This window comes from Parasteatoda tepidariorum, chromosome 9 (genome assembly GCF_982258835.1).
Source record: "Parasteatoda tepidariorum strain Cologne lab strain chromosome 9, Ptep-v5.0, whole genome shotgun sequence".
Classification (NCBI taxonomy): Eukaryota; Metazoa; Arthropoda; class Arachnida; order Araneae; family Theridiidae; genus Parasteatoda; species Parasteatoda tepidariorum.
Window position 1 is genome coordinate 24,229,962 of NC_141763.1, and position 17,678 is coordinate 24,247,639.

Sequence of the window (17,678 nt, forward strand, 5' to 3'; positions counted from 1 at the left end):
ATCCACATAAACTCAGACACCTCAACAAATAGTCAAGGTATTCAAAGGTTAAGGTTTTTAAAACTGAAATTATTAAAATAAAAAAGGAGTGGATCAAGTTTTCAAGTAAATAAAGAAAAATTAAGTGCTCTTCTTAATACTTAACCCCTTAACTGCCGCGGGCGTATATATACGTCTCGGCCAGACGATGTGTTAACTGCCGCAGGCGTATATATACGCTTTCCTGAAGTACGATGCTTTGCATTGCGCTGCTATAAATAGAACTACACCCCTACTTCAGAATGCAGTGAAATGACCTTGAAAGTGTTTGCTTTGCAAATATATTACTAATTTCGGAGGAGGGGGAATGGGAAAAGGATGTTATGGAAAAGTGATATCGTATTAATCGTTTGCTTGTCTCTTTTTGAGTAAGGTCGGGTTTATTCGTTTTTCGATTTCATTTCCCGTGTGTATTTTGGTGCTTTTTATTCTTTCCATCAACGTCTTCAAATGCATCGCGAAAATGCGCTGTTTGTTCAAGAAAAAAATTCGTCGTGAATCCCACTATCAGTGCAATGAATGTGATGTTGGTTTATGTGAACAACCATGTTTCAGGATTTATCATACAACAGCTAAGTTTTAACATCTTTTATATTGTATTTTTATTATTTAATTTAAATGTTGTATTTTCTTTCTTTCCTTTCTCTTGTCTTGTAAAAGTAAACTGTTTTTAAATTGCAACGAGTGCATCATTTTAATCCACCAAAACACCACGTAAGAAAGTTCACTTGAGCGAAAAACGGTGGCACTGGGGAGTGAGTCACGTAAATTTTACTCGGCAGTTAAGGGGTTAAATAAAATTCTATTCCCTTACATTAAATAGTTTTTTAATTATTATTATCAGTCAATTTTAAACTTTTTCTTGTCCCCTCTAAATCATTTTTTTTTTTTTAAAGGAGACAGAAATCCATTGAAAGACGTAATATTTTTATAAATGAAAGTGTTCAGTTGATTTTTTTAAAGGAAGATTTAAAATATGTGCCAATGGTACATCCACATAAGCAATTTTCTATTCTAAATTTTTTGGTATTTTAAACTAGTATCAGCCTTTATAATTAAGCAAGAAACAAAAAGCAAGCAATAAGCAGTCAATTACACAGTTATTGGCAGTAAATAAAATTTTGCTAAAGGGTACCGTTAAATATTTTTTGCAAAAAAATTTGACTATATATTGTGAAAAAAACAAAAACAAAACTATCTAATGAATGAGTGCGTAGTACAAAAATTATAATCTACATGTTAAACTAAGATACTACAAACTACCAAGACATACAGTCATAATTACGTGAAACTAATGATTCTGGAGGGTATCGAAAAGCGAATATCCAATTTTCCTCCACTTTGAAGATTCTGCCAGTCATGCGAGCATAGTATTCATAGTTTCCTTTGCCAAAGAGATTAGTTACCCCAAAATTATCAATGAGGAACTTCATAATCCTAGTTGCAACCTATTAGGAAGAAGAAAAAAAAGCATAATTCAAATATTTTGTAAGCCTTCTTTAACCTAAAATGAAAATTAAATCCGAGCTAACGGCATTATTATATTTTCTTAAAACATTAATATTGATACACTTCATAACCTACAATATGCAATTTCTTTTTGACTAAAAATACGCAAATTTAAAACAGAGATATGATCATACATTTTTTTTTAAAAAAAATTGATTTTTTCCTCCTACTTCACTCAAAAATTTGATTTAAAGGAAAATCTAACGTTTTACTGATCAGTTTACCTTGGTTTTGTTTATTTACAATTTAAATAATTGTTAATCTAATGTTAGTTAATTCCATAAAAAAAAAATTATATTTAATTGCAACATAGATTAGATCAGGGTATGATTAGACCAAGATTTGGCTCTAATTAGACCAAGAACATATGATTCTTATTACAATGCAAACATAATTTTATTTTGATTGTGTTAATTTTATATCTTGGTATCTGTCTATCACTTGAGAATCGTAAACCTACAAAAAATTTCCGTTTATTTTCAGTTACGAAAGAACAAAGAAAAATATTAGAATACACTCGATCTATTGAAATGTTAATCCTTTAAAATACCCATACTGATTTTGAGCTAAATAAATATTTCAAAATGAATAAATATAAATAGTTACAAAAATGTGTTACGTCTATAAGCTTTGTTTCACAAAAAAAACTATCTGCATAAAAGCAATGCAAGCTTCAATTTAAGTAATTTAATATTTCACATATTTAACTATACATCAAAACAACTTTAGTAAGTAACATACAAACAACAATAGCAACATCCAATTACAACAACTTACTCCAGAAATTTTAAATCTTTTTTTTTTAAATATGCATTCATGTAATTCAAATGAGATAAGTATATCTATGTACCATTTTAACACAGATGTCAGAGTCAGTGATTAAAATGTTTGACTCCCACTTATACTGATTTAAGTCATAGTTAAATTGAAATTACTTCTATTTCCCATGCACAATTGAAGTAAAGTGAACTTCATTTAAAATTATATTTTGTATTATAACAAACCAGTTGGAAAAATGAGTTTTAAAAGATGTATGTGAAAAAAAAATATTGTAATAATGCAAAACAATTATAAGGAAAGAACTACCACATATTTCGGAATATAAGCTGTGAAATTTTAGAAAATTCTCGAAAGCTAAAGTTGGGGGTAGGCTCATAACCAGATCCACTAATTTTTGAAAAATTCCAAGAGGATATCGCCAAAAGAAATACTTCCACTTTTGTTGAGCATTAGTGGTAATCAGAAAAATATCATGAAATTAAAAAGACAAGAAAACAGCATCTGCTAACTTTGAAAAAAACTTCAGGGAGAACTTCCTCCAGGGAGATTACCAAAAAAAAAAAAATTCTTCTGTAGAGCAATAAGATAATCAGTAAATATAAAATTTTTCAAAACGTAACCTAAATATAATATTAAAAAAATAAATACATAAAAGGGACAATTTAAAAGGAATACTGAAGTTACTGAAGAGTGTAAAAATTTTGCCCCATCTTTTTTCTTTCATTTTAAAAAGTTTTTCTGGAACATTTTAAAAATTTACTAATTTTTATAAGGTGTTTTATAAAACTTAACTTATAAATGGAAATAAAATGCTGACTTGTGGAAAAAAAACATTGATTAATCAAATATTTTTAAACAATCCTTGTTTATCATTCATTCTTTGTTTTGCTACTTTATTCTTTTTGTTTTGTTTCATTGTTTTAGATCTTAACATACATATAATGTTTAAAGAAAACATGTCATTACACAAAAAAAAAAAAAAAATCATTTTACAAAGTAGGAACAATTAGTCATATTTTTTTATAATACTTGGTAATACTGAAATCACTTTCACTAAACACACTATATTTAAGAATTATTTCACGAAAAAAGTTACACTAAAAAATATAAAGCAAGCATGGGTGCATTTTTTTTTTCTTCTTCAAAGTTTCAATTTAAATAAATTGGAAACCACATTTCTCATTATAATAATGTAAATAATAGTTGGAACTTCATAAATTTTATTTTTCATTTTTTGAGACAGGGTTAATTTTACAAAATTAAAAAGTCACTGGGAGTAGATTTAGCATAAATAATTTGGTTAGTTGAACAAATGCAGACAAGTGACCCAATCAGAATTAAAAACACTAAAATTGCATAGCGATGCCAGTTTGTCAGCATATTTTAATATATTAATGCACATTTACACAAAAAGATACTGAAAGCACTGCTCAATAAATAATAAATTCAGAAAGATGCCAAAAAAATCGCATGTCTGATATATTTAAAGACAATTATATATCCAATTTTTACACTAGTGGTTAAAGTTTTTAAGTCTAGAAGCTTAAAACACATTTTTTAAGTTGATTCAAAAAATTTTTTAATATAGAACATAAATTTTACTTACAATTAAAATATTTCATAGCTAAAATATTAAAATTAAAATGACATTACACATTAAATTTGTACACACAGAAAAAACAATAACAAACAATCTGGCAAACGTGTGATTTGAATAATATTAAACAAAGATTTAAAATGCATTTTCTTTAACTCTTAACAAAAGAAAAAAGCACTAGCAGTCCCATCTATTTTCTAATTTAAGCATCACTATAAACTTTAAAAAACAAGAGGGAAAAAAAGAACACCAATGTGAAAACAAAATAAGATCACATGACACAACAGCCACAAGCAAGAGAAAACTTACCGAAATCTGGGCCTTAAAGCAGAAAGGAGAAGTAAGCAAAAGGAAGAAAAGAAGATTTGAAACAGTGAGCATTAGTAAGACGCCCACTGGCACAATATTGATATATTATATCATTAAAATCAGAAAAATAATTTACACAGACACAATGAAATAAAGTAAATGATTATTTAATATTATCTTCTAGGAACAAAATTATATTTTAATTACACTATGATGCTGAATATTTTCAGCTAAACAGGAAATAAAATATAAATGCTGATAGGGATTAAAAAAAAAAAAAATTGGTATAATTGTAAACAATTCTAAAAAATATAACTTGAATTCATTTTTATCATAACCAAACAATAGAACCCTAATTTTTTGAGATGTAAAACAATTGTCAATGTAACATTTTGTAACTAATTAAAATTAAGTAACAGAAACGTAATTTTACATTTCAGTAAAAATTAATAAAAATTTTTAAAAAAAAAGTTATGGAGCAAATAGCACACCTATTACGATAGAACAAAAGTTCCTAACATAGACTTTTAAGACCTGCCAAAAGTTGACTTTGAAAATTGTTATTTCAAGTGCAAAATTTAAGCAATATTAAATAATATCTTGATGAAGCTATGCTGTAACCAAGTTTAATTTTTATTTCCAACAGAAAAATAGCGCTTTAACTAATTTCTATTTGTGTACTTTCGTGATAGGAGACATTTTTGTATTAAGAATACTTTGATAATGCTTCCATATTTTTTTAGTTTTTAAGTATGAGACACTGTTTTAGCACTGACTCGAGTTGAAGTGTTAAAGTTTTACACATTTTTCCTTTACAAAAAATGCTATGCTTCCTCGAAATGATGATGTATATTACGGAATTTTTTTTAAATATATGGTTACATATAAGATTATGTTAGGATGTGTTTGAAATAGACGATTTTAAATATTTTCTTCACACTTTAATCACTAAAAAACGTTTTTAACAAAAATAATTGTGACATCCTCTTATTGAGATTGCACCAAATTTTTTCAAATTTGACTTCCTCTTTTTCAAGACAACTTTTCGAAGCTATTTGGAGCCAATACAAAAACTTATATTTCCACCCCTAGTCCATCCACATGTATGTTTAGGGACTATGCTATTATTACTCTTTCTTACAAACATATTAAATTTGAAAAGATTTTTTATAGAATAGCTCTTTTTTAAAACACTCTCATTTAATTAAAAAAAGAAAACCTTTGTTCTGTAATATATAAAATAAAATATGACTATCATGCTTTTGAAAAGAGCGAAGATAAATTTTCTTTCATAATTCATAATTTAAAATATTTGTTTGTTTTTTTTTAGCTAATATGCACTTTAAAAAAATCTCATATACATAGAACTGATGAGGATTATTAACAACTTTCTAAGGGTCAAATTTTAAGTTTTTACCAGGAACATTTAACAGGTACATTTACAGGTATTTTAACAGGTACACTCCATGTTCTCTAGCAATAGCAAAGGTTGAAGAAATTCAATTTATATTTAAATGACTTAAAAAATTATTCTCCTCTGAAAAAAATTAAAAAATAATTGTTATAAAGAAATCTTCCTGCAATTCATAAATTAAAAAAAAATAAGTGTGATACTTGAAATAAAAAGTTATTTAAATATGCAAACAGTTATTAAACCAGAATGCAAAACATTTAATAACAGCAAAGTCATGGATCCACTTAGAAATTTTTTTTTTTATAACCAGGAACAATAACCACCATAAAACCGAATAAAATATATTTAAAAATTACTTACATCTTATTCAATATTTCATAGTTTAAAAATAAAAAAAGAAAATTGAATGATTTAATTAAGATTTTTTAGCCATTCCAATTTCATGCATTGAGGGGATAGATAAAACAAGCCATTAAATTATTATTTTATTGACGTAAATTTACTTAATTTCTATTGTATCTATAAAATTTTTGATTGCAAAACTTGAATATGCTATTTGGGGAGAAAACCGGTCTCTTGTCTAGCGCCTCCCCCCTTTCTCGTCCGCTCAGATGTATGAGAATATATTTATTATTTTTCCTTCCTTCTACCATAATATTTTCCGCATTTCGAGTGTCAAAAATATATTTAAAAATTTCCTCGATCCATATTTTAAGCATTATCTTTAATGAAGTTTTCATTTTTATATAGTTTCTAAATGGGTACTGAGTGTCTGGGGGTATAGCTGGGCACCCTGCTTCTGGGGGTTACATCAGAAGACTTGCTCTCCAGGTTGGTGTATGACTGACGACTCTACACTGTAAAAAACAATTGTTACGAAATCTCAAGAAGAAATTAACCACGGACTGAAACTTCTTGAGAAGGCAAAGGGCCACCCTGGACTGTCGAGCCATTGATGATGATGATGACAGTTTCTAAATTTAAACATTTTTCATCAGTTTGAAAATCAAAACTGAAAGCAACCTACTTTCTACTCCTATAACTATTCACATGCTAATGGTGAAAGCATGCCTAGTGTTACTATAGGTAAAGAGTTCTATGTGCCACCTGAAGTTAATTTCAGTCTTCAATACTAATTACTTGAGTTTTAAAATAAATATATTTTAAACTTCAAAAGTTTCTCAGCAGGATGAATTGAGAGAAGAAAGCCAGATTCGATAAAAACATCTTGGAAAATCGATAAAGCTTTTCTTAGAATTGCATGATATAACTCTCAATAGTTAGTTACATAGAGATTCGTCAGAAGAAGATAAACAGAGTTGCCAGATTATGTAGCTAGCAATTCCGTATATCATCTTACATCGTTGCTGTTGCATTTTCTTAATATCAAAATATAATTTTAGAAATGGACAGTTAACGCTAAATTAATCAAAATTTTAAACGTACAAAGAAAAAATAAACTGACAAGACATTTTACTAAGAATGCAATAGCTCAATGCTAAAATGTGTAGCAATGCAAAAAGAAGGATATTATTAAATTTGAAAACGAAATTAACAGAAAATTATGAAGGTATTTCAAAAAAAAAAATAAATAATAAGGAAACAAACTTAGTTTATTTCAAATAAATTACATAGAAAAAATAGTATCTTAAAGTTATATACAGCTTAATTGTTTTTCATTCAGTAAATTTAATAAAAATTTAGTGGCATGCAATGTTTAAAATTGAAAAAATGTTGTGCTAGGAAACAAACTGGTGCATAACTGTAAAAAATTGAGAATAAAAAGATCAAAATTATTTTTACATTCATAAAACATATGAGTAATGGGAAAAAATGAAAATTACAAGGGGAACATTGAAAATATTAAAAAAAATTACACCTCTAAGAAAATTTGAAACACAGGACTGCTAATTAAGTCAGTATAATTTTAAAAAAAATATATGCTTTGAAATTAGAGGAATTAAGATTTTTCTTCCAGTTTTCAAAAAAAGTTATGATAAAAAGGAAACTTGATTTAAATGACTTAATTTTTCATATGCAACTTATATAGTTATCTACACTTATCTATAACCATATTTAACTATAAGAGGGATATTGCATGCAAAAAAAAGGGGGATTTTTATCAGTTTCTTCTTTTCCTACTGCATTGCAAAACTAGTTCCATGTTATTACAAAGGAATACAGTAAATATGGGTGAAACATTTTCTTTTCATAGCTTTGATCAGATTCATTTGATTGTTATCGCAATCAGCAATAGCAATATTCACCAGACTTATGAAGTGTTTGAGCTAGTGTAGTGTCTTTAATCCTACTGTTCTTTGTCCTACAAGCTAAAAAACTAGCAATTTTTTAAAAAACAGATCTTATATTTGGTTTCTCATATCAGTGAAGGGGCTGACTCAGTGGAGTCTGATTTTTTCGCAATTAATGAAAAGAATTGGAGATCAAAGGTGAATCAGAAGTCGTCATGGAGAAATCCTCAGAGGAAGGCATTGGCTCACATTGGGCTATCTTGCCAACTATGATGATGATGATGATGGAAGCAATTTGAGAGTCATCCTTAATGATAATCTTTTGTAAGTAATGATGATCGTCATAAGTTTAAACTATTATTATTGTGATGGAATATCTGAACATTAAAACAAAAGTTAGTAAATTAGAGATTTTTTTTCTTCCTTCTGCTGATTATATACTTAGCGGTAGCGCTATGCACTCTCCTGCCACAGGTCCCTGGTTCGATCCTCGGGCTGGGCAAGGTTGACTCAGCCTTTCATCTCTTCAGTGGGTCGATAAATGAGTAGTAAGCATGCTTGGGAACTAAACACTGAGGGTTCCGCGTTCAGCTGACCATCTGACTGGAACATCTGCTTCTGCATCCCACAGCCCAAGAAAACTGAGATGGGCACAGTAGGCCTTGGCCCTCTATGGGCTGTCGCGCCACTGAGTTTTAGAAATTAGATTATATACTTAATTACACTATAAACAATTATGAGTTACCCAGTATATAAATGAATAAAATCTGTAATAAATGAGTACTAAATGAGTAACCATAATAAATGAGTATTTTGCTTCAAACACTGAAACCACTTTTGAAATTTCAAGGAAATTTTTTTTTTACAGATTACTAATTATTTCTCCACAATTAAAAAGAACAAAGAAAACCCGGTACTCAAATGAAAGAAATAGTCTCAGTCTTTTTTTATAAAACTGAACATTAGTTAAACCCTCATGCATCATAATCAGATGAATAAGACCAAAAGTCATCAGATGACCAAATTTTTATTTTTTTTTAAATATATAGATTAATAATAGAAAGCTTTACATAGAATGATTTCTAAACGTGGAAAGAAAGAAAGTACTCACTTTAAATCTCACGACATCTTCCATTCTAGCCATTTTGCCATCACTGACACAAGATTGGAAGAAGCTTGGGGCTACACTAACTCCAAGTGCTTCAGATGTCATGCCAGTTTGTGCTTTCTGAGCACAGTTAGATATAGCTCTAAAAGTGCCAAACAGTAGCACTAACAAATGTTGAGCAACAACAGGAAGAGAGGTAATCAGCCTGGGAAAAAATACCACTTATATTTATAAATTATCAAAAGCATATAAGCAATAATTTGCAAAATTAGGATTCGTTTTCAAGAGTTATAGAGTTGTGAGAAAAAAAAGTATAAAATCTCTAAAACAAATAAAATTCAACATTTATCATCCTTATTTTTACAACAATTATTAATTTTTACTACACCAATGCTTAATAATAAAAAAAAAGAATTCAAAGAGTTTACAAGATAATACAAAATAAATGGAACAACAATTTATGAATGACAGATATATGCATGGAAAGTATCTATAACCTGCGTAGTATTTATATTTACAATCAGAATGCATGTTTTGAGATTATCTTTTTGTTTCTTTGTCAAATAGGAAAATATATTATAAAGATATTTAAGATTATATTACAATTAATATTTTTTATGTGCAATTTATATATAATTTAACTTAAATGGCACAAATACTGTGATACGATTATGCCCACTCCACTACTAGTTATACAATTATTGCGTAACTGTACAAACTTTCACTTTAATAAAGGTAAGTTATACTTTCTAGAAAAATCTGACAATAAATCAATGCTTTTAAAAACTTACAATATTTAAGATTCTAAGATAATTCAGTTAAACAAAACAAAATAAAACTAATAATTTTATTTTTAAATTTACTAAAAAAACATCAATTCAAACTTTAAAAAAAGTTATTTTTTACATGTTGAAAATTTTAGGATTGGTTTGGATTGAATGAGCAGTTGCACAAGAATTGATACAAGGACAGCAGTAAAATTTATAAAGCTCAGATTCATTTAAATAAATCTTTAAGGGAAAGTTTGTCAGTTACAACGATCATTAGTTAAGCGTGCTATATTTTTCCTTATTATACATTTTTAAAAAAAATTTTAAATTAACTAATCAATAGCAATACTTTGCATTATTTATTATTAATTAAAATACATTTGAAACTAGGATACATTCAAATCAAATGCACAGATAAAAGTAAAAAAAAATCGTAGGTTGAAAATTAAGGAAAAATTTTAAAAGAAAGAAATAAAGATATCACCTGTGAATTCTATCTCTTTTTTCTTCTAAATTATCAATATTAATTATATCGAATAAGGCTTCTTCATTTTCAGGGCCAAAAATACCTCCAGGAAGTTTTCTTAAGAATTTCTATGTAAACAAATAAGTAATTTAAAACAGGAAGTTTCATCAGCAAATGTAAACTAATTAAAACTAATTAAAACAAATTTATTAACTAAAATTATTACAATATTAAAATAAAAATGCAGATTTTTTAATGTAAAAAACAAAATTGCACATTATGATAAATTTACTTGAAAACTAACTACAGAACTGAAATTAGAAAGCAACATAAACGTTGATAGAAATAGTTAAAAGTATCAATCTTCAGTGCTGAAACTTCTTAGCATTATGCAGAAAATTTGAAAAAATACAGTGCTCATCCTCATATAAAATCACTAATATTTTGAGAACTTTAGAATTTAAAAAATGGTTTGTTAGAGAAAAGTTTACTAGTAATTAGTGGCACCTTCACAAATTCACAATTCAATAAATACTCACAAATTCAGCTGCAAGACAAATGATACCTTCACAAAACACTGATCTACTAGCACCAATTTCCTCAGAAATCTATCTAATTTTCCAACAATTTTTTACTATTTGTTACAGTTATTGATTGTTTTTAAAATACTGATATTTTCTGTTTGATATTACAACTAGAAATTTCTGAGAATAATTTTTTGACATGCTAGATTTACTACAATATCATGTATACTTATGTGGATTGCTTAGGCAGTTATTGTTACAGGTTTTGACATAACTATTTACTAACTACTCTAAGATTTTTTTTTTTTTTCAATTATGTTCAAAATTTTTCACTTATGCTTTTTGATAAAAAAGATTTTTTTTCTTCTTCTCATTAACACCAGTAGAAAATTTTGCATAGAAATAATTATTTAGGGCTGTTAGGATTAAATACATGCTAAAATAAATATAATTTTAAAGATAGGATTTAATTTTTAAATTGTAAGTCTAAATTGCTTTTGTAGCTATAAAAAGTAACGATATTACTTTTTAAAAATAATTTAACTCATCCGTAAGATATATTCTTCAATATAATTATGAACACGTTTATGCTGACTTTTAAATATATTTAATTTCCACAAATTTACTGAACTTCCTATGAATTATTTCTAAATTTTCAACAAATAAAAATCACAAAAAAGAAAGGAGACAGAAAAACAGACCCTCATTTTATTATCAAGCAGTTGAAGCCTTAAAATATTTGACGTTTCAAAATTAGACTTCATAAATACAGAAATACACGAAAAATTAGCTGTAGAACTGCATTCATTTTTAATTTTATCATCTTTATATATATATATATTGGCAAATTTTAAAACCAAAGGCTCAAAAGTCTTAGTTCTATCTCCGCCCTTAATATAGGAAAACACAAAAGATTTTTTTAAATTTGAAATCTTAACAGTTTGGCAGAATTCTCTGTAATTTTACTGATACTGTTTGGTTTATTTTGTCAACTAAGTCACAAACTTCTGCAGCAAACCACTGTAATGCTATATAACCAATTCTTGAAATATTTTTAAAAAAGTATATAAATAAAAAGTTAAAAACTTTAAAAAAATCCAGCAAAAATGATAATTGATCGAAAGAAACATTAAATCGAATAAAAACTTACTAAAAAAAGATTACACTATTAAAAAAGCAACTAATAATTAAATATTTAAAAAGTTACAATTTGTTGGAAATTAAAAAACATACTTTTAAAACAGATGCTATTGTATACACACTGAAATTTTCTATATTGACTAGACGACCATGCTGTAGAAAATGGATCAGCTTTTTCATGTTACCCTGGTGGCCAGGTGCTCGAAATACATCTTTCTTATAGGGCCCTTCTTTATTGAGTTTAAGAATTAATATCTAAAGCAAAAGTTAAGAATAAATCAGAATAGATTCATATTTTCACACTATGTTTGAAAATATGAAAGGATAACACAATTGTACATACCAGTAATGGTCCAGGTATATCATGTTTACAAACTTGGTCAAAAAGAACACCAAACTTTACTCTAAACAAGAGGGAAGAAATGAATATATATATATAACACTTTATTAACAAATGCTTATATTACACTAACAAGCAGAACTCTAAAAATGGCTATGCAAGCATGTTAGACTACAAAATAAAAGGTCAAATATTTGTTTCGAAAGCATATTAATAAAAAGATATTAATGTAATTATTTGGTTAAAGTAAGAATTTTAACTAATTTCACATTTATAAAAATTATACGCTCTGACAATGTCAAACGGCATTAAAATTTTTAAAACCAAATATCAAATACATATTGTTATAACGATATTACTCGAACTTTTGCATCAACATTTCACTTTTAACTTATTTTTTTATGCACAGTGATTTAGATAAATTTATTGATAAAAATAAAAAATAGTAGTAGGAAGAAAAAAGAAAAGAAACAAGCGCACTTTGTTTTAAGAATTCTTATTAAGAATGAAATTTTATGGGGTAACTTAAACAGCATTTTAGGGCCTTTCTAATTAAATATTTACAAGCTAGGCTGGGCATGTAAAGGTGAAAAATACATACTAAATTGGAATTTTTACATGCCCTTGATGTTCAAAGGCCTTCACTGCTTAGCTATATACGTGCCCTTACTGCTTGGCTGGGATGTAAAAGTGAGAAATACATGCTCAAATAGAATTAGTGAATGCCCTCAATGTTCAAAGGAATTTTTATCTAATTCCTCTTGATAGTTAAACGGCTAAGAAGATATTAATAAAATTGGCTGACTTTCTTATTATTATTTGTTGTTTGTGTTTAGTATAAAAACTTGTTAATAAAAAAATTACTGTAATATTTATAAAAAATAAATAAAGCTATGAAGAATTAAAAATAGTAAAACAATGTTGATAATACAGAAATTTAGGACATAGAATTATAAAAATTAAATATCAAATAATTAATTTATTTTATCATTATCTTACTTTTCCATTCGAGTAGGATAAGGAACAGTTGTATGACCACACGAGGTCACAACGTTGCTCAAAGTAGCAGCTCCGCGGTGCATTCTTTGAGCCCATCCGGACATCGTAAAAGCTCTCACATCAAGCAGCCTTTAACATTTCTTCTAAAAACAAACATCAACTTAGATTATTTAGAAATATAAGTGAATCAAAATTTGTCTCAGGTACTTTATAATCTGAGCACTAAATAAAAATAAATACTTTAAAAGCACAAAGTAATAGGTATGAGAAGACAAAAATTACCATAAGCTTCCATAGGAATCACAGTAAAAATGTAAATATTAAAGATCAAAAATTTTCTGTTTATAACAAGTTAAAAATTACTTTACTAGCCTTTCACTAATATCATTCTTTGGATCAAAATGCATTACTTTATAATTAAAACAAACATTACATAAAATCTGGTGTTAATACAAAAAGTAAAAAAAACAAAAAAAAACAGCATCTGACCATATCTACTTTTCACAAGTTTAATTATTTACGTTTTACACAAAACATGTGGGACGGGTGACCATCAGTCAAATTACAAGAGAAAAGTTTTAAATATCTTTAGAAAACAAGCTGAACACTTAAAAAAAATATGCTCTTCGTTTGCCCGTTTATCTACCATGCTAACTTCATATTTCCTTCTCTGACACTATACCATTTAAATTAACATCTAGTGTTATCAATGACTTCAAAAGACACATCACATTATAACGCAATATTTTTCTATTGCTATTTTAAGATTAATCATGTGGAAGTATTTGCTTTATGTTCTCACAAAATGCATAGTTCCCCAATTAATTTCAAAGAGGACTAATTGAAATTGTGTCTTAGAGTCGAGTATCATATCTCATTTAGTATTTGAGAAAAAGTATAATAAAATTTGGCAAGAGAATAAATTTTAACAATTATTATTTTTATCTTTTCAAACAAAATAGGTTCTGAGAAATATGAAGAATTTTAAAATAATGAAACAAAAGTTTAATACATAAAATATAATTATTTATTTTTACTAATTTATGTTACTAAACTACTTTTCAATCTCATTCATTTGTGGTTTGCCTTTTCAAACATTTTCTGATGGACAAATCATGATAACTAAACCAATTTTTGACATTTGTCAGGGCAAAAAAAAAGGTTTTTACATCAAAACACCATTATAGGACTTAAAATAAATTAATTATAAACTCGAATAAAAATATTTTCAATGCCTAATTATCTTGGGTAAGCTGAGTGTTCCACAAAAAGTTAAACTTTCAAAAAATATTTAGTTTCCATTAAATAATTTTTTCGTAAAATTAATCTGAGTTAGCAGTTTAATACACTTAGGAACTTATAATTTAACTTCAATGAAATTTTGTTAAATTTTATTTCGTTTCTATATTTTTTAATAAAAAATGGCTTGTTAAAAAAAATTATTAAAAATTGGCTTCAGAATTACACTAAATATTAAGAGTTAATTTTGCAAAAAAAAAATTATTTTTGCTAATTCTAAAACCAAATGCAAAATAGCTACTAATATCAATTATTCATCTTATTATATTTGTTAGAATTCAATAATTCAGTCTATCAGAAAAGTATTGAGATATATATAAGGCAATCGTCAAATAAAAAATTTTTTTTAAAGATTTATTACCACAAAATTCAGCATAAGTTGTAATAATTCTGCAGTGTAGTACCTTGCACTATATTCCTTACTTTATCTCAAGAACTATAATTACTATTTAAACCATTTCATAAAAACTTTTTTAACTATCAGTTAAGGAAAAAATAATGAAATAAGCATGAAAAACAAAATAATTATAAGATATGGCTCCTAGTTTAAAAAAAAAATATGCTATTAAATTACTTTTCACATAACTCTCATTACAGAGGTGAAAATTAAGAAAATTTAGTTAGTTTGTCCAAAGGGCTTATAACCAGAAAAGATTAATAATCATATAAATTATCACTGATCTATTAAAAGCCTCTATTAGGTTAATTTTTTTAAAAGTAAATAGAGTAGGCATAAAACGATAATTACAACATGGAAAAAATGTAATGTCAATTATTAGATTATGAAAGAATATATTTTGTGACCAAAATATAAAGTTGAAATCATAAAAACATCCTAACATAAGTTAATTAAAACAGCCAAACATAAGTTAACTAACACAGCCAAACATAAGTTAACATCGATTGCTGACCACTCTCAATTATTTTATAGTGGTCGGAGTGAAATATTAGAGGCTTGAGAACAAAATTAATATTTAGCCCAGCTTACAAGTTTTTTTAATTCAGCACTCAAAGTTTTAAACAGTTGTTAATGCTTCAAACAAACTTTGATTCACACTTACAAGATTAGATATCTGTATTTTATAACAGGTTTTTTCTTTATAACAGTTCAAATAAAAGAATTATTAAAATGCCTGAGGATCTTGAGCAAGTAGAAAGTTTAGTTGCTGAACTTTGGAACCCTGCATATTGCTTTAGTAGAATTGAATAGGATAACAAAATACGCTTGAACTAAATCAAGCATATTATAGAGCCAAATTCGGTTTAAAAAAACTATAGCTAAATTCATCAATTAAATAACTAAAAACTTTAGAAATAATAAGATTTAATTTCAACAAAAAACTTAGCTTAAAACTCCTTATGAAAACAAAATATATCAGTAGAATTACTCATTTCATTAAATTAATAAAAATGGGGAAAAAAATATCTATTGGTCAAGAATTAATAATGTAAATTTTCACTGGATATAGTAATTACTAAACAATGCAAAATTGAAACAAGTAAACAAATGAATGATGGAAAGAGATGTATATGTTCTTATTAAATATACAACTAATAAATATATTTCAAAATTGAATATTTGGCAATCAACTGAGCTTAAACTATCCAGTTTGACATTTTGCAACGTTCACAAAATCAGTAGCAGATTTCATAGTGTTAGAAACAACTTATATTTTGATAGAACTCCTCAGTACAATATGGTGTTATTAACTTAAATAATTAAGAACAGCATAAACCAAGTAGAGGAATTTTCAGAGAAAAGTTTATTTTTTAAAAGAAATGTAGAAATACATGAATAAACGGTTTTAAATAGAAACTAACTTGTCAATATTTTGAAAATAATTGTAACACAATTACACAATCCATACACCCATTTCCCCAAATGTCATATTTTCCGATGCCAATTTTGAAATATAAATAATTTTTGCGCATATCTGCAATGAAAACTACCTGGTGAGCCATTCGATGTCTTCTGTAGTTCATGTTTAAAATAACCAATAGGTAACGCTTGGGAGAATCATTTTCTTTCAGCGCAACTCTCAAATACGCCATCTAGGGAGAAGACCGGTTCCATGCCTTTTGCTCTTTTCCCTTTTCTCTTCCCCTCTTTTCAGTTATATAGGAATGTACAACAATATTTATCATTTTCTTTATATTTTTCGAAATAAATTGTTAAAATATTTTTTAAATTTCCATGATGCTTTCCTTTAGAACTATGTTTAATGTAGTTTTCAGCTCCATATAGTTTCCTAACTTAATATTTTAATCTATTTGAAAATCAGGACAGAAACTAACGGACTTCCTTCATCAAAGACTCTCCACACGCTAATGGTAAAAGAATGCGAAGTATTACCATAGATACAGAGTTCTGCTCTACGCCAAATATAGCCCATTTCGATTGCCAATATTAAATTTTTTTGTAGCTTTTAATGTTAATGAATTGTCAGATTTCAATAACATTTTCCTACATATTTCTTAGAAAGGAGAATGAATGTTTAAGTTTTTAAAAATAAACCTTATTATTACTTTACAGTTTTTCTACACAAAGAAGGCTCTGAAGCACTGAAGGCTCGAACCTTCAACGCTTCCTTGGACCTTAAACTAGCAACCCATAGGAGTACTTCCTTATGGCGGTTAAGATCTTAACTGCCCATATTTCCAAGTTACCCCAAGTGGCACCTAATATTAGATAACATCAGAAAACCGGTAAAATCTGACGCTATCTTGCACAACTTCTAATATTAGAAAGATACTAGAGGTCACTATATTTGCTCTGCATTATATAATATTAGATTCTATGCAAACTAATATTATCTAGCGTTCGCCGTAATATTATTTTGCATTAGCTTTAACGCTATATAATATTGTATTTTGTATTTTCTGGTATTATCTTGCATTGCTTTTTATTTTTTGGAGTGAGCAAGAGGAAGATTTGGCTGGTAGTAGAATAATTCGGCGATATAATTTTGATTATTTTTCTGTATTACTGTGAAACAGTAAAACATAGACCAGTAGTTTTATAATGTCATTCCATGCATTATTTACTTAGAAAAACAGAAATAGTAAATAAAATTATACTAGCAAATTCTTCTACCATCCATTTTTTTCCCTTTTACTCCAAAGTATATCTTA

At 27.2% G+C, this 17,678-nt stretch overlaps 1 protein-coding gene across 8 annotated transcripts in view; it reads right to left on the reverse strand.

Moving 5' to 3' along the window:
* Positions 1–16,876, reverse strand: part of RhoGAP71E (Rho GTPase activating protein at 71E) — a 30,780-nt gene extending 13,904 nt beyond the window's left edge. Inside the window, exons 1-7 of one of the 8 annotated variants that reach the window (XM_043042283.3) lie at positions 16,497–16,537; positions 13,248–13,390; positions 12,252–12,312; positions 12,002–12,163; positions 10,263–10,372; positions 9,012–9,213; positions 1,313–1,487 (exon numbers count right to left, since the gene is read on the reverse strand). In XM_043042283.3, the coding sequence (XP_042898217.1) occupies positions 1,313–1,487; positions 9,012–9,213; positions 10,263–10,372; positions 12,002–12,163; positions 12,252–12,312; positions 13,248–13,351 (814 nt within the window). In that variant the 5' untranslated portion in view covers positions 13,352–13,390; positions 16,497–16,537. Of the gene's footprint in view, positions 1–1,312; positions 1,488–9,011; positions 9,214–10,262; positions 10,373–12,001; positions 12,164–12,251; positions 12,313–13,247; positions 13,391–15,607 lie in introns of all 8 variants that reach the window. The other 7 variants (XM_043042281.3, XM_043042285.3, XM_087151049.1 and 4 more) reach the window with 7 other exon arrangements.
* Positions 16,877–17,678: the final 802 nt, after the last annotated feature.